This window comes from Mobula hypostoma, chromosome 4 (assembly GCF_963921235.1).
Source record: "Mobula hypostoma chromosome 4, sMobHyp1.1, whole genome shotgun sequence".
Lineage (NCBI taxonomy): Eukaryota > Metazoa > Chordata > Chondrichthyes > Myliobatiformes > Myliobatidae > Mobula > Mobula hypostoma.
Window position 1 is genome coordinate 129,455,754 of NC_086100.1, and position 23,767 is coordinate 129,479,520.

At 42.2% G+C, this 23,767-nt stretch overlaps 1 protein-coding gene across 1 annotated transcript in view; it reads right to left on the reverse strand.

Moving 5' to 3' along the window:
* The window catches only part of LOC134344928 (short transient receptor potential channel 3-like), a 139,529-nt gene that overhangs the window by 87,717 nt on the left and 28,045 nt on the right, over positions 1-23,767 (reverse strand). Inside the window, exon 2 of the mRNA XM_063045061.1 lies at positions 3,572-4,349. Within this exon, the coding sequence (XP_062901131.1) occupies positions 3,572-4,349 (778 nt within the window). The remainder of the gene's footprint in view (positions 1-3,571; positions 4,350-23,767) is intronic.

Sequence of the window (23,767 nt, forward strand, 5' to 3'; positions counted from 1 at the left end):
GTTATTGGAGATTGGATGGGCTGGGCTTGTTTTCTCTGGGGTACAGAAGAATAAGAGGTGACCTGACAGAAGGATGTAAAGTTATGAGTGGAATTGATAGAGTGGACAATCAATTTTTCTCCCCATGGTAGGGCTATCAAAAACAGGAATGTACAATTTTAAGGTAAGAGGTGGGAGGTTGAAAGGGAATTTCAGGAGTCAGTGTTTTTTATGCTGTGAATGGGTGATATACTTTATACTTTATTGTCGCCAAACAATTGGTACTAGAACGTACAATCATCACAGCGATATTTGATTCTGCGTTTCCCACTCCCTGGATTACAAATATCTGGCCAACTGGTGGGATTGGATACAATTGCTGTCTGAGAGGCATTCAGACAGAAATTTAATTGGGCAAGGCACAGAAGGATATGGACCTCATGTGGGTAAGTGGGGATTACTGTAGATTGTCAAAATGGTTGGTAGGATGTGGTTGGATGAAGGTACAGCTCTGAAATCCTATAATTTTGTCTCCTTATTTGTCATTTACTTGATGAAAGAAGTTTGTCAAGTTATGAGTCAGCTTGGCATAGTAACAAGGTTCCTTTCACATTAATATCCTTCCCTATACTTTCAGTCCACCCTGTGTTTTCTTTCCATTTGTGGCATTTGCTTTTCTTTTGTACTGTTTGTTTGAATTCTCTGAAAAGGTCAAGGTTCAGTGTTGATTTGGGAGCTTTATAGAAAATTGTCCCTCAAATGTCACCAACTTATGTTTTAGTTTTATTCTACAGGTAATCTCTTTAACTGGGTTCGAGTAATCACTAAAGAGATTGCCAGCTTCCTCGTTTCCTGCTTTGGGATGTTCATACTTTCTTTTCAATGCCTCAACCTTTAAAACATTGAATTGAACCAAAACATTGATTTTGAGTTCAGCTGTCATCTAAATAAAGCGAAGGAGCACTTAGAAAGGGCATGTCTATAACGGTGGTGGCTAGAGAAACTGAGTGAGACTAATCATGTGGACACCGGCTATGAAACAGTAGAGACAGCTGCTTCCCACATTTACATATTTCTCACCACACTGGTGGAGGCCATTCACACTGAATTTATGCTAGCTCATTGAACAATCCCATTACTCAGTTTATTTCATTATAACCTATTTTCCCTCACATCCTTTCAACTCCTCTTTGAATTGCAGCTGAGCCAGTGCAAATAGAGGAAGGTGAATGAGAACAGAGTAAAAAACAATAAAAACAACACAGAGATGCCGAACATGGCAGGTGTTTGTTATCTAGAATAAAAGTGAATCTGGATATACCCAGACAGTCGGGCAGCATTCGTGGAGGAAGACCGAGTTAATGTTATAGATTATTGACCTAACATCTGAACTGCCCAGTTCTGACAAACTGGGAAAAAAACTGGTTATACATACTGAGAAACACACACAATATGCTGGAAGGACTCAGCAGGTCAGGCAGCATCTATGGACATGAATAAACAGTCATCATTTCAGTTCGAGACCCGTCTTCAAGACTGAATGGGAAGGAAGAAAACACCAGAATAAAAAGGTGGTGGTAGGGGAAGGAGGGTAACTCAAAGTGGTAGATGAAGCCAGGTGGGTGGGAAAGGTAAAGGGCTGGAGAAGAAGAAATCTGATAGGAAGGGAGAAAGGACTATAAGAGAAAGGGAAGGAGGAGGGGACCCAGGGGGAAATGATGGGCAAGTAAGAAGAGACGAAAGGCCAGTGTGGAGAATAAAAGAGGGGAGGGGGAGGGAATTTTTTTTTTTACCAGAGCAGAAATCGATATTCATGCCATCAGGTTGGAGGATACCCAGATAGAGAATAGGATATCCATTAAGTAGGGATAGGGTGGAAGGAGAGTTCTATACTTTCCTACCCTATCCAAGAATCTTATCCTTTCTCTGGGTGAAAGGAGAATAGTTGAAAGGAGAAGTACATGAAGTACAATAGAAACATTTGAAAATCCATCAGCTATGGTGCTGGTACTGCAACGGTTAAGGAGAAAGAACAGCATCTCAGAAACGCTGATGAAGGAGCACCATTGCCACAACAGATTGAATAGAAGCAGACATCCTGGGAGAATAGAATGGAGTGATTTCAAGAAGCAGGATAGTGCAGGCAAGATAGGTTTGGGTTCTGTGGCTTACAGTATATATAAATTTCTTACTTATCCCTTCTGCAGCTTCTATTAAAGTAAAATATCTTAAATTCACTATTTTCTGTTCACATGAATGCAAACAACCTATAGTACGTGTGATGTGCCTCCTGGTTGAAATAAAATTAGCTACAAAGGAGTTCAAGCTTAAGGACTTGGACTAAGTACAAGGGTCACCATCTACATGCTCAATGTTGGGAGAGTTTGCTATAGAAGCTTGTTGCAATGTTTTGGCTTTATGATACGCAGAGCGATTATTTTATTATTCATCTCCTGTCACTAATAAGGTGGCTACTATATATGTCTGTGGTCATGCAGTGCTGTAGCCCATCCACTTCAAGCTTTGACATGTTGTGCGTTCAGAGATGCTCTTCTGCACACTGTTGTAAAGTGTAGTTATTTGAATTTCTGTCACCTTTCTGTCAGCTTGAACCAGTCTAGCCATCCTTCTTTGACCTCTCCCATTAAAAAGGTATTTTTTTCCCACAGAACTGCTGCTTACTGGGTGGCTTTTGTTTTTCACACCATTCTCTGCAAACACTAGAGTCTGCTGTGCGTGAAATTCCCAGGAGATCAGCAGTTTCTGAGATACTCAAACCACCCCGTCTGCCACCAACAACCATTCCACAGTAAAAGTCACTTAGATCACATTTCTTCCCCATTCTGATGTTTGGTCTGAACAACAACAACTGAACCTCTTGACTATGTCTACATGTGTTTATGCATTGAGTTGCTGCCACATGATTGGCTGATTAGATACTTGCATTAGTGAGCAGATATGCAGGCATACCTAATAATGTGGCCACTGAGTGTATGACTGAAACTACAAAAACTACAGTTAAACTGATGGGACAAAGTGTGGTTTAACCACCATTACTGTTGAAACGTTTAGCTGGAATCTTGTAGTAGAATTCAAAGATGGTAGACTTTAAAGCATTTTTTCTTGGTTTAGTATTTTTTTAATTTCCCAAACAACTTAATAATTATGTGGCTATTTTTCACATGCAGCCTGACGCTGACAACAAGTATTACAATGTTATGACAGTTAGTATGTTAACCTCATTCTGCAGCATTAAACTAATGGATGGTTTTTCCATGTAACACTATCTAGATCAGGACACAACAACCAAATCACACACTAATATTCACATTGACTCATGTAGAAAACAGTTTGCATTAACCTTCGCCATGGCAGAAAATTACAGTTCGTTTCAGTATCACAAGGCATGAAATGCTGGATCAGAGAAACTGCTTCAGGGAAATAAATTCTGTGCACCACCAACCCACCCTTGGCAGTTGAAGGATTAACTATCTCAATGTTCCAATTCACTTTTTTTTACCAGCGCAGCTTTTATAAAATTTATATAAAATATACCTGTTTAGATGTATATTTAAGAATTCATAAGTCTTACCTTAAATTCTTTTTCAATGTTTGCCAACTTGGCTAATTCATTACTAAGTTCCAGTGCAGTATGTACTGGATCCTCACTAGACAATGACAAATAGGCAGGGCTTGCTAATCCTTTGTATGCATTGATCCTGGATCTGGAGTGGCTAAAGGAATCATGTTTTTGCTTCTCCACACATTCAGTACATTTGCAGAAATAGTCATGGGGTTTCTCAATCCGTGCTCCCTTCATCAACAACATATGCACCACTTCATATTTCTGGCAGTGTGCTGCCAGTATTATTGGGGTGATATCTGGAGAAAATCTGGTGCCATCTTCATCATAGGCATAAAAATCATCATCCTGCATTTCTTGTTCACACGGGCTAAGGGTCAGACGATTACTGGGCTCAAATCCAGAGTGATTCAAAATTGCTTCCACAATTCGTATGTAACCCTTACTGATAGCAAGTAATAACGCATCTCCAATTCGAGCCAGGTTATCCCTCTTCAGAAGAAGCTCTGTTACTTCCAGATGTTCATTTCCAACTGCTAGTTGGAGGGCGTTTTGGCCCATGTAATCAACACAGTTAACATTCAGTGACTTGTTCTCCTCCAGCATCCTCCGGACAACTGGGATGTTTCCGTATTCGGCCGCATCCAAAAAACGCTCCTCTTCTGGGGTTAAACTCGTTCCCCTGTCATTGAACATGAATGTTGGTCCCCGCACAGCCTGCCTCCTTCCTTTCTCTCTGAGCACTGTCATTCTCCGCTGCATTACTGCTGGGTTACTGACACGTTGCCTAGGATAGGGAGAGAAAAATACACCACAGTTATATATGAAACATTTCGGCAATCAATGCCGCTGACCTTAGTACAGCTGCATTTTAAAAATAAAATTGTTTACATAACATTTAACTTTTCCTAAAGCTTGCCTAATGTAATCTTAATTTGATTACTTGCAGTTACTGTAGTTTTCTCAAGAAATTAATAAAATAAATGAAACTGAATTGGATAGAGCCAAGAGATGTGCTGGATTGAGGCATGCAATGTTCAGCTTACAGTAATTCCAGATACGAGCCAACACCATCCCTAGCCTTAATGAGCTGAAGATCGCTAGCAATAATTAAAAATACTTCTCTTAAAAGGTAGTAGACATGGCTGCAACCAGATATATAAAGGATTATTGTAATCAAAGTTAGCTGCAAGTGATGGCAGGGTGCAGGTAAAAGTGAATAAGTTTTTTTCTATGGAGAGGAGGAGAGAAGTTTCTCCTCATGAAGGATAGAAAGTCCTTAGAGATATTGTCAGCTGGCAATGGTCCATATGAAAAACCATGCACAGAGGATATCGACTAAGAAGTTTGAAAGCTTCAGTCAAAGTCTGTGAAAATATTACTCAGTCTTACCTCCCAAGAGCAGTCATAGACAACACCCAGAGTAACATTCACCCACACTGTCATCAATCTCACATCAATGTTCCGCAGTTTACATCACTCCAGCTATTCAACAAGGATGAACACATCATTCAATGTGACAGATTCTCATTGATCTACTTCCTTTCCACTTGCAGGACAAGAGATACATGGATAACGCCAGGCTGGCTGATTACCATTCCAGTTGGATAAGTTGTTTACAGATGACTCAACCATAAAAAGATTACTTGACCACCTCCACCAAATTCTTCTTCTCCTGCTTGGCACCAACTCCATGAAAGGAAGCAAAGAATAAGCCCTCATCAAGGCCAGGTAGTGCACCCTTTGGTAGACAAGGGGTGAGTACCACAGAGGTTCAGGCAGTGCAATAATTGCTTCTGCATGTCAACAGTCTGCTCCACCACAATGACCCTAGTAGGATATCCTTTGTTTTCCTGGATTACCCGTGGGCTATGCATAGAGTCAAGAGTCATCAGTGAATAGTCCTTGATGCATAGTTGTTGTGGCACAATTACAGATGTCTCTGTGGAATGTATCCAAATGAAGTCATCACTACTATTGACAGGATGCTAGGTATTGACCTGTAAGATGTATCGCATGTGATGACACCAGCTGAACCTTGAGGGAATAGAGCCCCTGTCAGGTAGCAGCCGTTCCTGGGTCAGCATGAGATGCTATCAAAGCAAGATCAGTGGTGCCCTGCAACCCCATAAAACTGTCTGCTCACTCTTCCCGATTGTCTTGTGTAAGACATGATGAAATGGATTGAGGCCTTTTTGTGAAGAAAGTGTAGGGATCTCCTTAGCTTTAGTTCACACCAGAATAGCCATGGATTCTCAGTTAGTTTGCAGAGGTTTAGGGCACTGAGGACTTGATAATGAATAACCAAGCGGGAAAGAAATCCACATTATGTGATGTAGAAAACCTTGACAGCTTTTGGAAGAAGCAGTTCTGGGTGTGTGCTGTCGGACTTCAAACAATTGTGAAAATAATCTTTTTTTTCCTCTCATGGAAGAATTCAGCAGCAACATTGAAAGGAGTGCACGCCCTGAGGGATAGGAAACGTGCCAGGATGAAACACTGGAGTCTTTCCGAAAATACACTTCTGTCTGGAGACATAACCATCTCTAGAGTTGTATACGCCATCTCCACATGTGCCTGGCTGCAAGATGTGGCTTAAGGAATATGGGGTGAGGGCAATGTAGAAGTACCCTAGTGTGCTTACGATGGATGTTTACTCATAAATCTTTACAATCACTCATTCAATCACATGCTTTGAAATTCACACGTTGGAATTGCCCCAATCTCATTCCCATCAGATAACCGAGAAAGTACAACCAAAGTGGCAAGTTGCAGTCACTGACAGAAAATTTGCCAGTGAGATTGATTAGGTCAAAAGTGGATGGGAATGATCAGCGGGATCAGTGTGTTGATTAATAGCTGGTAGCAAATACTCTTCCTGACACTGCATTGAGAAACATTTAACTTATGTTATTGCTTTGTTGCTGCCCTAAATGCCATTTATTTTATTTCCGTGAACCTTTTAGGCTGCATTCCTACGTGTAGAGAGGCAAGAAGTCCTGGAGTGCACCACTGAGTTTAAGGTATAGAATGTGTCTGGATCCTGTCTGTGGTGGTATGAATTTCTTATTGAGGCATTGTACATCATTTAGTACCTGCAAACTGTACACTGTACAGTTAAATGCCAAGAGCTTTAGAGTAATTATGTGGGTTTTCAGAGACATTTACGTTTAATCTTATTGGTGTTCAAAGCTGGACTTTTGCACAAGCACTATTCTATATATGTACAGTGACCATCTCCTTTACCTTAGTCACTTACTTCAGTTACTGCCTTGACTTCAATCCAATACCTATATTGTTGTGATTACCATGTTATATGAGCACAGTGCACATTTCTGTCTTACCAAGTTTACACAACAATTTGAGAGAGATGAGAGCTGCTTCGAGTGATAGTGGTGGTGACAGGGGAAGCAGAAGAGGATGAAAAGATAGTCAACTCTGAAAGTGATGCAGTCAGGTCATATCCTACAGGCCTGGCGTTCACAGGAACACCTCACTTCACCAGCTCAGATCTAAGATAGAATAACACATAACAAGGTCTTGTCGCTGTTCAGTAATGAATAATAAGTGGTGAGTTCCTGTTTCCTGACACTAATCTTCTCTAAAAATTGGAAATCTCACCATTTTCCCTTGAAATTCAATGACATTACCATGGTCTGTTCCTACAGCACTAACATCCTGGGCATCATAATTGACAAGAGAGTGATCTGGACTAAGCAATGGGGAGAGTCTCCAGGTTGTATAGGGGTTTGTTCCTGAAAACTGTCTCAAAATTAAATCAATTTCTCCCAAAACTGGATTATGAAATTTTAAGTCTTGACAGCCCCTAGGGACTGATTTGTATCAGGTACACTGAGATCTCTATCACTATCATTAGATTATTGCTTGAAAACAACCCTTTAATCAATTTTCTCTTCTGTGGAAAGCTTTATTGCTAGTAACTGCAAATAGTAAAGCAATAAATGTGATATTAATCATGATAAATAGAACTGCAGTAATGTCCTACTGCCTACTTATAATTACATTTTTGTTCTTTCTTGAATTAGAAGAGGATTTCTGTTGCAATCATCACATGATCAGCTTCTGCAAGTTGCTCATCAGGAAAGTTCACACTAAGTTTTAAATCAGCTGAACCCTGATCCTCTCAGTTCAATGCTTGCTATTTCACCATAATTCATAGTATTTCAATGTCCTGCAGTACATATACACTCAATGGCCACTTTATTAGGTACACCTTGGAGTCCAGAGTGGTCTTCTGCTGCTGTAGAACATCTCCTTCAAGGTTTGATGTGTTGTTCAGAAATGCTCTTCTGTACACCACTGTTGTAACGTGTGTTTATTTGAATTATTGTCGCTTTTCTGTCAGCTTCAAACAGTCTGCCCTTTCTCCTCTGACCTCTCTCAGTAACAATGCATTTTGCCCACAGGACTGCCACCTATTGGATGTTTTTCTTGCTTCTTTGTACCATTCTTTGTAAACTCGAGAGACTGTTGTGCATGAAAATCCCAGGAAATCAGCAATTTCTGAGATATTCAAATCATCCCAACTGCCACCAACAATCAAAATTTAAAGTACATTTATTATCAAAGTCTGTATACTATTTACAGTCTTGAGATTTGTCTCCTTACAGGCAGCCACAAAACAAAGAACCCCAATAGAACCCATTAGAAATAGACCGTTAAACACCCAAAGTGCAGAAAACAAACAAATCGTACAAACCACAAAAGTAAGCAAATAACATTCAGAACTGACATTCACAAAAGTGGCTCCACAGCCATGAAGCCAGTCGCAGCTGTTTCTGGAGCCCATGAGCTGCAAGCCACAGCCCCAGTCCAGAGCATAGACGAATAAACCTCTCGGAGCAGTGAGCTGAACACCAGCCCATCCCTGGCCTCTGAGCCCGACACCCTGACCTTAAATCAGCCAAGCCTCAGGTTCTTTCTCACTCTTGGGCCTGGGCCCTGCTGCCTCGACTCTGCCTCACCTTGGTCCTGCCGCTTCAAATTGCCTCCAAGTCTGCTCCAGCAGCCAAACGTTGGCTTGTTCCCTGTTCTCGGGCCCGGGTCCTGCTGCCTCGATTTGGCTTGTACGTGCCATGCCACAACCATCATTCACTTTCAAGATTTCAGTTCAAACAGTAAAAATGCCAGATCATACAGGCAGTTCAAAAGCTCAGCTCTGAAAAGGACGTTACAGGCTATTGATTGCAGTGATCATTTTCGAAAAAAGTGTGCGATCAATAAAGTGATTAATAGTTGTTTTTGCTTCCAGTCAGTCGTTGCGGTGCTTCACCAGGGTCATCTTAAACCAGAAATTAAAGTCACTCAAATCACATTTCTTCCCCATTCTGATGTTTGGTCTGAAAAATAACTGAACCTCTTGACCATGTCTGAATGCTTTTATGCATTGAGCTGCTGCCACATGATTGACTGATTAGATATCTGCACTAATAATCAGATATCTGCGTTAATAATCAGGTGTGCCTAATGAAGTGGCCACTGGGTGTATGCCTGTATTAAGCTCATCCGTCACTGATAGGTTCTCAAAGATGGAGACAGAGTGGTGGTGGCCAAGAAGGGTCATGTGTGGAGGACCAGATCAAGAGGGCTCAGAGCTTTCTTCTTCAGTCAATAGGAGCAAACCTTTTCCATCCATCACACAAAAAACCTAAATATTTAAACATCATCCTTACGTTTGGAGCTTCTTCTGACCCAAGATTTAATTCCCTGAATGTACTATCAGAAGTGGTACTGACATGGTTTCACCTCATTTCACTGCTGGACCCGGTCTATATAATTTAGAGCAAACCTGCCTCCTACCCGTAAATGCCCTGCTCACTTAAACTAGGATAGTCTGGTGTCATGTCAGGAAGGAAACAACATCTCCATGGTTATCTCACACACTTACAGCTCCACAACATCACTGCCACATTGCAACTTGTAGCGTTTGTGAGTTTCTTTAATAAATAGAACAAAGAACTAGTTATTTACAGATATATCTGTACATATCTTTAACTAAACACAAACTTCTTCAGTTTCTTAGTCTTTTTCTCTAATTGTTTACCTTCTCTGTTGTTGTTATACTAACATAATTACATCCATAACTTTGAACAGGGTGCAGTTTATGCAAACTTTAAGACAAACAGAAATAATTCTAATTAATACATATAAGATTGGCTTTATTTGATACATATACATCGAAGCATACAGTGAAATGTGTCATTTGCATCAAATCAAATCAGCAGGTAGAGTACTGGGCAACTATAAGTGCCGCCATGCTTCCAATGGCAATGTAGCATGCCCACAATTTACCAATCCTAATCCATACATCTTTGGGATGTGGTAGGAAACCAGAACACCCGGAGAAACCCGAGGAGAACATATGAACTCTTTCCAGACAGTGATAGAAATTGATCACTGAAACTGTAATAGTGTTATGCTACCATGTTGCCCTAACATGGCACATAAATAAATACCATGAACTCATTAGTAACAGTCCCTAGTTGCAGTAGCTTGACTGTTAGCACTTCCAGTTTACGGTACTTGCTGTCTTGCATGTTGATCTCCTTTCTTCTTATCCAGTTCCTAAACAGTACTTCTCTTCTTCACTACCTTCTTAACCCAAATGCTATGAGTCCACTGTTTTCCTTTATGAGGTGAGTAACCTGGTCTCTGCCTCCTACAGATCACTCCACCTACAGCTGGGGTCACAACTCATTCAGATGACCCATAATCCATGGGTACTTCAGTCTTTGTCTTGTGATTGAAACAAATAAGCCCCAATTTCACTTGATACTTCTTCTAAGTGAAACCCTCTCACTGGGCTTTATACAAACTGGGCTTTTCAGCTAGACCTGCCAACAGTCTCATGACTCAGCAGTGAGCAGGCCACCTTTCATAAACAATACACGGCTCAGGTCAGTGTGATTTGGGGTTCAACCAAAGCAGAACATCGTGATGTTCCGATTAAAGAAACCTTGACCTGAGTGAATACTGTGCAAGCGCTGCCCATACACAATTGTCGGTCAGCAAGAAATAACAGATTGTGCACCACATTAAATTATAGAGAAAGCTTATTTACAAATTTCAGCTTTATTGAACAATTAGTAGGAAAAAGAAGGGAAAAGAAAAGGACCCATTACAGTTAAACTGGTCCAATGTGCACAATGACCATTGGAGCTTGTACTGGAGTTGTCCTTTACTCACGTGCTGGACCCACGGTCTGCATGAAAGCACACACACCACATTCCAAACTTCCCGCGAACTCAGTGCTGAACAAACTGGTCCTCCCTCAGCAGTATTGGCCCTTCCTTTTTGGAGCCATTCATCTGCACAAAGCAGAAGACAAAAGACCCCAAACTAGACTACTGTCCTTCTGACTCACATTCCTAACTTTTACAGCAGGGCTCCTAATCTCAGCCAAAACCAAAACATTCTACCAGCAGGACACACTGCTTTTGCAGACAACTGCTGAAATGAAATACCTACAGTATAGCAGTACAAATCTTAACCAAGGCATTACACTCTCCCCCCACCAAAAATAGTCATGTCCTCATGACTGTGGAGTTTATTAAACCATTACCAATAACACAGTATTCAAATAAATGTTGTGGTTTCCAGACCCCCAAACCATTTGTAAATGGCAATAACACATCTCACTATTGGAATAGATGCAACAAACTGTTTTCCCAATGCATCTCATGCCAGCCTATCTGGGGATTTTCTGACTCTGAGACCTCCTGATCTCATCTTAGGCTTCTCCAGCCTCAGCCACTTCCTGTGAGGGTGCCTCCTCCTGTCTGTCATTTGTACCTTCCGGCAGCTCAGGTCCCCCTGGCCATGACTGAACTTGGCTTCCTTCAGTTTATTTATTTTTTTTTTATTTTTTTTTTATTTGGATAAGGAATTCACAATTATCATGTACTTTTTTCACACATATAACCTTTTCCATTTTTTTATATGTATAAAACTACAATTATTTATACATTCTTAAGTACACATTGAGATGATATAACAGCAAAATAAACATTTAAATAGATAATTATGTACTGTGGTAAATCTAACCTATTAGGCTAAGTAATGAAATTAGTTGTTAAGAAAAATGGTAATAATAGTTCCCATACAACCCTTCTGGACCATTTCCACTGGTCCAAAATGTTGCATACAAGCCTATATACCAACCATTGTAGGTGTTTATATCCCAATTTGTTCGTGCTTGTTCCTGCCCGCAGACATAATTATTCAATCCCTATGTACTTATTTACTTAATTTTTTCATTTTTTTTTTATCCCTTTCAGGTCCTGACAAACATCTTCAACCTCCACTGGTGCTAACTGACGAGGCCTCTCTTGGAAAGGGGTGTCCTCAGTCACTCTAATAGTCTGGAGCAACCAACATCAGACTCATCAGTAGGAACAACATCTTCACATTCCAGCATCTTCGTCCTTTTCCACTCCTCGGGTCTTGGCGAGTCACCAAATTTGAAAGAATTCGATGTTAACTTCCTTGATCCAGGAGACGGTTTCTCTTCCATTTCCTCCGCAAAACTAGACACTACCATCACAGGAAAAAGAGGGGCAATCGGCATCCCACGTCTGAGGGTAACATCTGTTCCTGAGGTGTACCTGAGAATCACTGTCATCCGATTTGTGTGGACAGCTGAAGATTTCTGCACTTCAGGTCTCACCAGCACTCCTGCAGGTAAGCCTGACTCTTTCTCCTGATTATCAGGAGCATCCACCTGGCTGGCTGAGGTGTTGGGCTTTTTGGCAAATGCAGGGATTCCTATCACTATAGCTACTTGTCCAGGACATAACATGACAGGTTTTTCTTGTTTCTACTCATCATCCTGCTTAGGAGGACGTGCACCTTCTCAAAAGCAGCTCTGAACACATGGACAAGGACAAGGTTTTCTCTCCATTCCTCCCCTTACATGCTCCTGCAAGCCTTCTCACAATGGAAATATTTGTTCCCAGAAAGATGGAAGCTTCACTCTTTTCAACCAGACCAACACTGGCGTGTCAATACTCTCAGTTTCTCCAACATCAGCTTCTGAAAACTCCAGTTTCAATAATAAGCATCTATCTACAGGTACTCATCAGTACTAAACCCCCAAATCTCAAATGCACTGAGTGGCATCATTGGTAGATGTGTCCAATACTGGTTGTGAAAGGATCTGTAGAGTAAAGTATCTTGAGGACCTGTGTCAAGTATGGCTCTAGCATAAACACCTTCAATCCATGTGAATATATCAGAGCTGGGTCCCACTATGATGAGAAGCCAGAGCAAGAACTTAGGGGGAGGGGAGGAATAAGTACAAGGTGATAGGTGAAACCAGGAGAGAGTGAGGTGGTGAAGTAAAGAGCTGGGAATATGATTGGTGAAAGAGATAACGGGCTGGAGAAGGGGGAATCTGATAGGAGAGGGTAGAAGACCAAGGGAAGGGGGAGGAGCACCAGAGGTAGGTGTTGGGCAGGTAAGAAGATAAGGTAGGAGAGGGAAACGGGAATGTTGAAACGAGATGATCATACCATCAGGTTGGAGGCTTCTCAGATGGAACATAAGGTGCTGCTCCTGAGTTTGGCCTCATTGCAGCACCAGAGGAGGCCATGGCCTAACATAAGACCATAAAACCATAAGACATAGGAGCAGAATTAGGCCATTCAGCCCATCCAGTCTGCTCTTCCATTCCATCATGGCTGATCCTGGATCCCACTCAACTCCATACACCTAGCTTCTCGCCATATCCTTTGATGCCTTGACCAATCAGGAAACAATCTACTTACCCACAGACTTTGCCTCTACCACAGTCTGTGACAGAGCATTCCATAGATTTGCTACTCTCTGACTAAAAGAAATCCTTCCTTACCTCTGTTCTACAGGTTTGCCCTTCAATTTTGAGGCTGTGCCCTCTAGTTCTGGATACCCTCACTGTAAGAAGCATCCTCTCCACATCCATCCTATCTAGTCCTTTCAACATACGGTATGTTTCAATGAGATTCCACCACCCCCCAACCCCATATTCTTCTAAATTCCAGTGAGTACAGGCCCAGAGCTACCAAACGCTCCTCATATATTCACCCCTTCATTCCCTGAATCATCCTCATGAACCTCGTGAGGCGTATAAGATGATGAGAGGCACTGATCATGTGGATAGTCAGAGGCTTTTTCTCAGGGCTGAAATGGCTAGCACAAGAGGGCACAGTTTTAAGGTGCTTGGAAGTAGGTACAGAGGAGATGTCAGGGGTAAGTTTTTTTTACGCAGTGAGTGGTGAGTGCGTGGAATGGGCTGCCGGCGGAGGTGGTGGAGGTGGATACGATAGGGTCTCTTAAGAGACTCCTGGATAGGTACATGGAGCTTAGAAAAATAGAGGGCTATGGGTAACTAGGTAATTTCTAAAGTAAGTACATGTTCGGCGAGGATTGTGGGCCGAAGGGCCTGTATTGTGCTGTAGGTTTTCTATGTTTCTAAACCTTCAGGAATAGTGTTTTGCACTTTGGTATTTCCCTTGATACACTGATTGGACTACATCTCCTCCGAGACTCCAGCCCATTCCTTTACTGGGTCCCTCTGTAGTTTTGCCTCTTTTGCTCTCTGTTTGATTAACCACTAACTTACTCTTCGAAGATTTTCCTGCCCCTCACAGTCTCGCTTGAAATGTTCACCTTCTCTGCAGTTGTAACAGAAAATACTAGTCACCTCTCTAGTCAAGAGACTCTTTTCAGCAGCAGTCCTCTGCAGATGGGTGGGGTTTCCCAATGGACGCATCAAATTTAGCTGAAACATTAGCAGGCATCCATCGAAACAGTTCAGCTCAAAGGTTTTCCACCTCATTCGTCAAAAGCTCTATCTCCATGGTATCAGAGGTCACCTTAGCAGCAGGGGCTACCACTGAAGGCATCACTCGGCTTTTGAAAATGCCCTGCTTCTCAATCACGATTTTCACCTCTCTAACTTCTCTGAGTAGCTCGGTAGCAGATGGAGGAGGGAGCATTTTGTGGGTCATTTGAATATGCTGAGCAATCACGTCATGTGACATTGTGCCTTTCACAACTTGCTCCATTCTCAAGTAATGTCTCTCAGACAATTAAATGCCCCCTTTCTTCCCCATTGGCTGTGGGCTTGACTCCAGAGAACACTCCAGCCGATGATAACTTTGGCATTTATCAACCAGTGATGCAATAGCTGAAACCAGCACAGAATTTAAATCAACCCCTGAAGGACCCATTAAACCTTTCACATCAGACAGATCTTTTCCCTCACTTTGCAGAAATGAGAACAGCTTGTCTTTAAAGCCTTCACCCTCAGCTACCTTCCCCACTTCTCTAAAGATATAGCCTGCTCATGGTCCCACTTCTCCAGGGTCTCCTAATGTATTGGATAGCGTGACATCAGTCACGTCACTGTTAGTCTGGATTAACGCAACATCCTTACCAGCTGATTGGTCAAAACACCAATCAGCGTAACTTTCACCAACACTTTTACAGAACTTAGCACTCTGAGTAACAGTTCATTGGGACTTTGGATATTCATTTGGTACATGGAGCTTAGAAAAATAAAGGGCTATGCGAGGGAAGTTCTAGACAATTTCTACAGTAGGTTATATGGTCGGCACAACATTGTGGGCCAAAGGGCCTGTAATGTGCTGTAGGTTTCTATGTTCTTTGTTGAACTTGAATAAAATGGCTCAGTTGTATATGTGGCTGAAGAGCTGGTGCAGTGGTCAGGGTTTCAGGTTCTTGCATCATTGGGATCATTTCTGGGTAAGGGTGACCTGTACAAGAGAGATGGCTTGCACCTGAACTGGAGGGAGATTTGCTAATGCTACTCAGTAGGGTTTAGAGTGGCTGATGAGATACCAAGGGATATGACTGTAGCCCTTGTAGTTCTACGGTCACCCTGCTCAGAGCACAAGCATTAGTTGTGAATAACCTCTTTGAATCGCACCAAACCTTAATCGCTGCCGCCTCCATAATAAAGTACTTTAATCACTTTCCCTGACGCTAGTTTAAACACAGGCTTAAACACACAAACCACTTAGTCAATCCTAAAACAATATTCCAACAGCATCCAAAATCCTGGACAAGCTCTATCTTTCCTCTTCTTAACTAAAACTTCTTATAGTTTTAGTTTGGTCTCTCTCGTGACCTGTGGTTTCTGTCAACTTTCTCTTCTTTTTCCAGCTACGTATCCAATCTGTCTTTTGGCGTTAGCCCTCTAAATTGTATCTACTTTGGGAATTCTGCTCTCATTCAAGGTTTATGCTGTGTCTTGGGGGCTTTGGTTGTGCCTTCTACCTCTGCTGCTCAAGCTCCCACTGTATCAGTAAATTCCCATATTGTGTCACCTCAGCCTGGACCTTTATTAATGAAGTTCCATTAGAACCGCATTTGAAGGCTGTATTTGTGTCACAACTTGCCACACTTGTGATCAAGATTTTAATTTTTTTTTAAAATTATAGAGCAAATGTCTGTTTGTACTGTTGCAACACCCTAATAGATTTTCCATACTGAGTTTTAACTTTAAAGTGTTGATTAGCAATTTGCAGTTTATAAAAAGGATTCTAGTCAGACAGCATCTAAACTGATAATGAGCCTGGTCATGTAATCAGGGCTTCAGTGTGTGTGTGGTAAGGTGCATTTTGGGAACAGTAGCAATAATTCCATTTCTATGCAAGCACATTTCCACATCCACTCTCTCAGCATTGGTATGCCACAGGGGTGTAGTCTCTCCCCTCTCCTATTTTCTCTATACACCAATGACTATGTCTCCAGTGATCCGTCAGTTAAACTGATGAAGTTTGCAGACAAAACTGCTGTCATTAGACTAATCACCCGAGGTGACGAATGCAAGTACCACCAGGAAGTAAACAAACTAGTGGCCTGCTGCAATCATAATAATTTGCAGCTGAATGCCCTCAAAACCAAGGATATTGTGTATCAACTTTGGGAGAGATGTATCTGCTCTGCCCCCATTCATCAGAAGCAAATCTGCAGTTAGCACCGTTTCAACATTCAGTTTCCTGAGCATCAGCTGTTTGCAGGATTTCATGAGGAAGAACCACATCTCCTTCATAAAAGGCCTGACAGATGATATATTTCTTGCTGTTCCATCTTCCCTAGAACACACTGGCAATGCTACACTGCCCTCTCACATCAGCCATTTCTGTCTGGTGTGGTGCAGCATCCTCTTACAATATATGAAAACCACAGCAAGATGTCAGGTGAGCAGAAAAAGTTCTTGTCTGCAGTCTACCATCGCCGCAGGACTTGTACGTGCCCAGGACAAAGAAGCAGGCAGGAAAAATCATGGTGGACACTACCCACCCAGCAAACTGCCTTTTTCAAAAACTCCCTTCAGGAAAGCACTAAAGGGCAATTAAAACAAAAACAACACCACTCTAAAATTTTTTCTACCAGGCAGTCAATCTGATTATTTATTCTGGTTAGTCCCCCCCTGCCCATTACATCAATCTCTGAACTGCACTGTAAACACTTTAAACCACTTTTTGTAATATTTACATTGGAAATAGATCTGTACTGTGACCTACAGATCCAAACAAAAGTTTTGGTCTATAGAGCAGTCATCCTTCCTACATTACTGTATTGAGCTGAGTCATGGACTACCTACAGGAGACACCTGAAAGCCTTGGAACAATACTACCAAAGAACCTTATGAAAGATTTTTAGCAACAGCTGGAAGAACAGATACACTAACACCAGCATACTGGAAGAGGCCAACGTGAACAATATTTTCACCACGATAAAAACAATTTCAACTCTGATGGATTGGCCATGTAATTCAGATGCCTAACTCACGCCTCCACAATCAGATCCCTTACTCCCAGTTGAAGGAAGGTCAGTGAGCCCCTGGTGGGCAAAGGAAAAGCTTCAAAGATAACATCAAAATCAGCCTGAAGAAATTCAACATTACATCTAAAAACTGGGAAGACATTGCACTACCAGATGCACCTGGAGCATATCTATTCAAGAGGGAGCTGCGCTACATGAGAGTGACCTCTGCTGTGCCGCAGAGAACAAGTGGCAGCTGTGAAAGCAGAGACTGAACAACCAAAAGACCCAACCACTCACCACAGCCACCACCTACTCATGTCCACACTACACCAGAATATGTGGATCCCGGATCAGCCCCTACAGCCCCTGAGGACACACCACGAGAAAACCCCTTAGGAGAACATCATACTCGACTCGAGTGACCGCACTCCTACATGCTGGTGTTTATGTCGTCATGCACATTTTATTTCATATCCTTACTTTAACCTCTAACTTTATTTTTATATAATTCTTTATTCTTACAATTGTTGAATGTTGATCTTTTTTTTGTTGCATGTCACACGAGCACACCACAAAAAAATTACATACATGTAAATGTGTATGGCGAATAAAGTTGATCTTTGATGTTTTAAGAGAGTTATGGATAAGAATATATAAAGGTCCTCATGTAAAAGTGATACGTTGGAGGAATCCAGTTACAACAGTAATGGCAGAAACTGGGGGAAGTAAATTGGGGGTAAATGTTTGAGGGTAACTCCACTTCTAATATGTGGGAGTCCTTTAAAAACTAGTTGATTTAGAGTTCTGAACCAATATGTTCCTGTGAGGATGAAAAATAAGGACGTCAAGGTTCAGGAAATTTGGATTATTAGACGAGTTTTAAAGTTCATCAAAAAGATAAACCATACATATATAATTTTTTGGAATATGAATTTAGTCAAGAAAGTAGGGGAAACCTTAAACAAGAAATTAAGAGGGCTAAAAGGGGCCATTAATTACTTGACAAGTAGGATGACGGCACTTTATACGTACACTAGGAGCAAGAGGGTTGCTAGGGAAGAAGAAGATCCATTCCAGGAGAAGGGAAGGAATTTATGTAGGGAGGTAGGTGAAGTGATTGAGGTCCATTATTAATACTCAAGAAGGATACTTATACTTTATTGTTGCCAAACAATTGGTACTAGAATGTACAATCATCACAGCAATATTTGATTCTGCGCTTTCACACTCCCTGGATTAAAAATATTAAATATTAAAAATAGTTAAAATTAGTAAATATTAAAAATTTAAATTTTAAATCATATATAGAAAATAGAAAAATGGGAAGTAAGGTAGCGCAAAAAAAAACCGAGAGGCAGGTCCGGATATTTGGAGGGTACAGCCCAGATCCGGGTCAGGATCTGTTCAGCAGTCTTATTACAGCTGGAAAGAAGCTGTTCCCAAATCTGGCAGTACGAGTCTTCAAGCTCCTGAACCTCCTCCCGGAGGGAAGAGGGACGAAAAGTGTGTTGGCTGGGTGGGTCGTGTCCTTGATTATCCTGGCAGCACTGCTCTGGCAGCGTGCAGTGTAATGTGAGTCCAAGGACGGAAGATTGGTTTGTGTGATGTGCTGCACTGTGTTCACGATCTCCTGCAGCTTCTTTCGGTCTTGGACAGGACAACTTCCATGCCAGGTTGTGATGCACCCTAGAAGAATGCTTTCTACGGTTCATCTATAAAAATTAGTGAGGGTTTTAGGGGACAGGCCAAATTTCTTTAGTTTTCTCAGGAAGTAAAGGTGCTGGTGGGCCTTCTTGGCAGTGAACTCTGCTTGGTTAGACCAAGTCAGGTCATTTGTGATATTGACCCCGAGGAACTTAAAGCTTTTGACTTGTTCCACTTGCGCACCACCGATGTAAATTGGGTCGTGCGGTCCGCTACTCCAACTGAAGTCAACAACTAATTCCTTCGTCTTGCTGACGTTGAGGGATAGGTTATTGTCTTCGCAGCATGCCACTAGGTTCTTAATTTCCTCTCTGTACTCAAACCCATCATTACCCGAGATATGGCCTACAATTGTTGTGTCATCAGCAAACTTATATATTGAGTTTGATGGAAACTTGGCTACACAATCATGAGTGAACAGTGAATACAGCAGGGGGCTGAGTACACAGCCTCCTGGGGCACCGGTGCTCAGAGTAATTGTAGGGGAGAGCTTGTCCCCTATTTTTACAGCCTGGGTCCTGTCTGTCAGGAATTTGAAGATCCAGCTGCAGATCTGAGTGCTAAGGCCCAGGTTCCAGGGCTTAGGAATCAGTTTATTTGGAATGATGGTATTAAAGGCAGAGCTGTAGTCAATGAAAAGGAGCCTTACGTATGAGTCTTTATTCTCCAGGTGTTCTAAGAAGGAATGTAGGGTCAGAGAGATGGCATCTGCCATTGACCTGTTGCTCTGGTAGGCGAATTGCAAAGTGTTGAGGTTGACCGGTAGGCTGTGGTTGATGTGTGCCATAACCAATCTCTCGAAGCACTTCATGGCAATTGATGTCAGAGCCACAGGTTGATAGTCATTCAGGCATGCCACCTTGCTCTTCTTCGGCACTGGGATTATTGTTGCCTTCTTAAAACACGTGGGGATCTTAGACTGAAGCAAGGAGCAGTTGAAGATGTCAGCAAACACTCCAGCTAGCTCGCTTGCACAGGCCCAGAGAACCCGTCCTGGGACGCCATCTGGGCCCGTCGCCTTCCTTGGATTTATCTTCAGGAAGGCCCTTCTAACGTCCTCCTCGGTGATGATGAATCTCGATGCCACCAGGTCCAGTTCATCCAGAGGGAGCGGGATCTGTCTTCACTAGGGAAGACGCAAACGATCTCCCAGATGTAATAGTGGCCAAAGGACCTAGGGTAATGGATGAATTGAAGGAAATTTATATTAGGCAGGAAATGGTGTTGGATAGGCTGTTGGGTCTGAAGGCTGATAAGTCCCCGGGACCTGATGGTCTGCATCCCAGGGTACTTAAGGAAGTGGCTTTAGAAATCGTGGACGCATTGGTAATCATTTCCCAATGTTCTATAGATTCAGGATTAGTTCCTGTGGATTGGAGGGCGGCTAATGTTGTCCCTCTCTTCAAGAAGGGAGGAAGAGAGAAAACAGGGAATTATAGACCGGTTAGCCTGACGTCGGTGGTGGGAAAGATGCTGGAGTCAATTATAAAAGATGAAATTACGACACATCTGGATAGTAGTAACAGGATTGGTTTGAGTCAGCATGGATTTACGAAGGGGAAATCGTGCTTGACTAATCTTCTGGAATTTTTTGAGGATGTAACTATGAAAATGGACAAGGGAGAGCCAGTGGACATAGTGTACCTGGACTTTCAGAAAGCCTTTGATAAGGTCCCACATAGGAGATTAGTGGGCAAAATTAGGGCACATGGTATTGGGGGCAGAGTACTGACATGGATTGAAAATTGGCTGGCTGACAGAAAACAAAGAGTAGTGATTAACGGGTCCCTTTCAGAATGGCAGGCAGTGACCAGTGGGGTACCACAAGGTTCAGTGCTGGGACCGCAGCTGTTTACAATATATATTAATGATTTAGATGAGGGAATTAATAGTAACATTAGCAAATTTGCTGATGACACAAAGCTGGGTGGCAGTGTGAAATGTGAGGAGGATGATATGAGAATGCAGGGTCACTTGGACAGGCTGGGTGAGTGGGCAGATGCAGTTTAATGTGGATAAATAGATTATGAAGACACGTAGTCCCCTTTTATTGTCATTTAGTAATGCATGCATTAAGAAATGATACATTATTTCCTCTGGTGTGATATCACAAAACACAGGACAAACCAAGACTGAAAAAACTGACAAAACCACGTAATTATACATATAGTTACAACAGTGCACAATACCATAACTTGATGAAGAAAGTCCATGAGCACAGTAAAGTTCAAAGTTCCTCAAATGTCCCACATCTCACGCAGACGGGAGAAGGAAGAACTCTCTCTGCCATGCCAACCACAGTCCGACTGTGAGTCATCCGAAAACTTCGAGCTCTGATCAGCTCTCCGACACCGAGTACTGAGCGCCATCTCTGTCCGAGCGATTCGATCTCTTTCTCCGTCGCCAAAAGCATGCAAGGCCGGGGATTTTGAGGCCTGCCCTCTGAAAGATTCCCGACCACACAGTAACGACAGCAGCGGATGGGCATTTCAGAAATTTCTCTAGATGTTCCTCTGTGATTTCACGTCCATTCTCCATCAAATCAGAATTGTCCACGGCCCCTATTTAACAGATACGACATCATTTTTCACCGGAGAGCTGCGCACGGGCGGCGCGCTGCCATCTTCTCCTCCCGCCGAGGAGAATGTGAGGTTATCCACTTTGGTGGTAAGAACGGGAAGGCAGATTATTATCTAAATGAAGTCAAGTTAGGAAAAGGGGAAGCACAACGAGATCTAGGTGTTCTTGTACATCAGTCACTGAAAGCAAGCATGCAAGTACAGCAGGCTGTGAAGAAAGCTAATGGCATGCTGGCCTTCATAACAAGGGGAATTGAGTATAAGAGCAAAGAGGTCCTTCTGCAGCTGTACAGGGCCCTGGTGAGACCACACCTGGAGTACTGTGTGCAGTTTTGGTCTCTAAATTTGAGGAAGGACATTCTTGCTATTGAGGGAGTGCAGTGTAGGTTCACAAGGTTAATTCCCGGGATGGCGGGACTGTCATATGTCGAAAGATTGGAGCGACTGGGATTGTATTCTGGAATTTAGAAGGCTGAGAGGGGATCTTATTGAAACATATAAGATTATTAAGGGATTAGGCATGCTGGAGGCAGGAAGCATATTTCTGCTGATGGATGAGTCCAGAACCAGAGGCCACAGTTTAAGAATAGGGGGTAGGCCATTTAGAACGGAGTTGAGGAAAAACTTTTTCACCCAGAGAGTGGTGGATATATGGAATGCTCTGCCCCAGAAGGCTGTGGAGGCCAAGTCTCTGGGTGCTTTCAAGAAAGAGATGGATAGAGCTCTTAAAGATAGTGGAATCAAAGGTCATGGGGATAAGGCAGGAACTGGATACTGATTGTGGATGATCAGATATGATCACAGTGAATGGTGGTGCTGGCTTGAAGGGCTGAATGGCCTACTCCTGCACCTATTGTCTATTGTCTATTGGGATGCTCCTCTTCTGTTCGAATCTTGCGAAGAATACGTTAAGTTTGTCAGGAAGAGAAGTGCCACAGTTATTGATATTCCCAGCCTTTTCTTTGCGCCCAGTGATCTCATTTAGACCCCGCCATAGTCTACTGGCATCCCTTTGGTTAGCCTGAGCTTCCAACTTGGCTCGATATTGCCTCTTGGCACCCTTAATGGCTTTCCGGAGATCACACCTGGATTCCGTGTAGCGACTGGTATCCCCGAACCTAAAAGCCGCAGCTCTAGCCTTTAAAGGGGACTTGACCTTATAATTCATCCAAGGTTTCCGGTTAGGGAATACCCGGATATGAATGATTGTGAGATTTGTTGATATTCCAGGGCAGGTCAGTATTAAAGTGTAGGATATTTTGTTGTTGCTGATTAACTGGCGTCTGTTGATTTGCACTTGTTCCTCAATCACACTTTACTTATTTGTGCACAAGAACAGCATGGCCTCTGTCACCAAACTGTTCTGAAGATTGAACAAAGAAATACCATTTTATACAGAAACTGACTACCAGATATGGATATTGACCCATTGGGATATTCAAATTTCTTATTTGCATTATCAGTCACCATTCACAGTATAATAATAAAGATGTTAAAATTCAATAGAAACTACAAGCTAACAACCAATGTTACTTTGAAGTTGGTAAAGTAACTATCCCCTAGTCAGTGTGTGCCTTGCATCCTTTGATTATCTCCATATGCCAAATGTTTCCAGTTCCCTGTTGTGCAAGGGAAAGCTGTGCTCTTCAAAGGCCTCACTTGCCTGAGTTGACTACACACGATCTGTAAACTATTTATCTATATTCCCGTGTTTTCACAGGAACTAAATGCTGTAGTTTGGGAAAGCTGAAATAAAATTCCTTGGAAATTTCAGAATATTTCACATGAAAGATTGTTGACCTGAAAAGCTTCATGGAGTCCGATATGCTCAGTGTTTCTAGCATTTTTAGACTTCATTCTATATATCAAACATCTCAACAAAAGAAAAAAAAGTCCAAAGGTGTTTGATCAGACAAAATACAATATTGATCATCAGGAGATTTTGCTGGAGTTTAGAAGAATGATGGGAGGGATCTCATTGAGATATATTGAATATTGAAAGGCCTAGATAGAGTGGACGAGGAGAGGAGGTTTCCTATAGTGGAAGAACCTAACAATAGAGGGCACAACCTCAGGATAGAAGCATATCCCTTTAGAAGAGAAATGAGGAGAAATTTCTTAGCCAGAG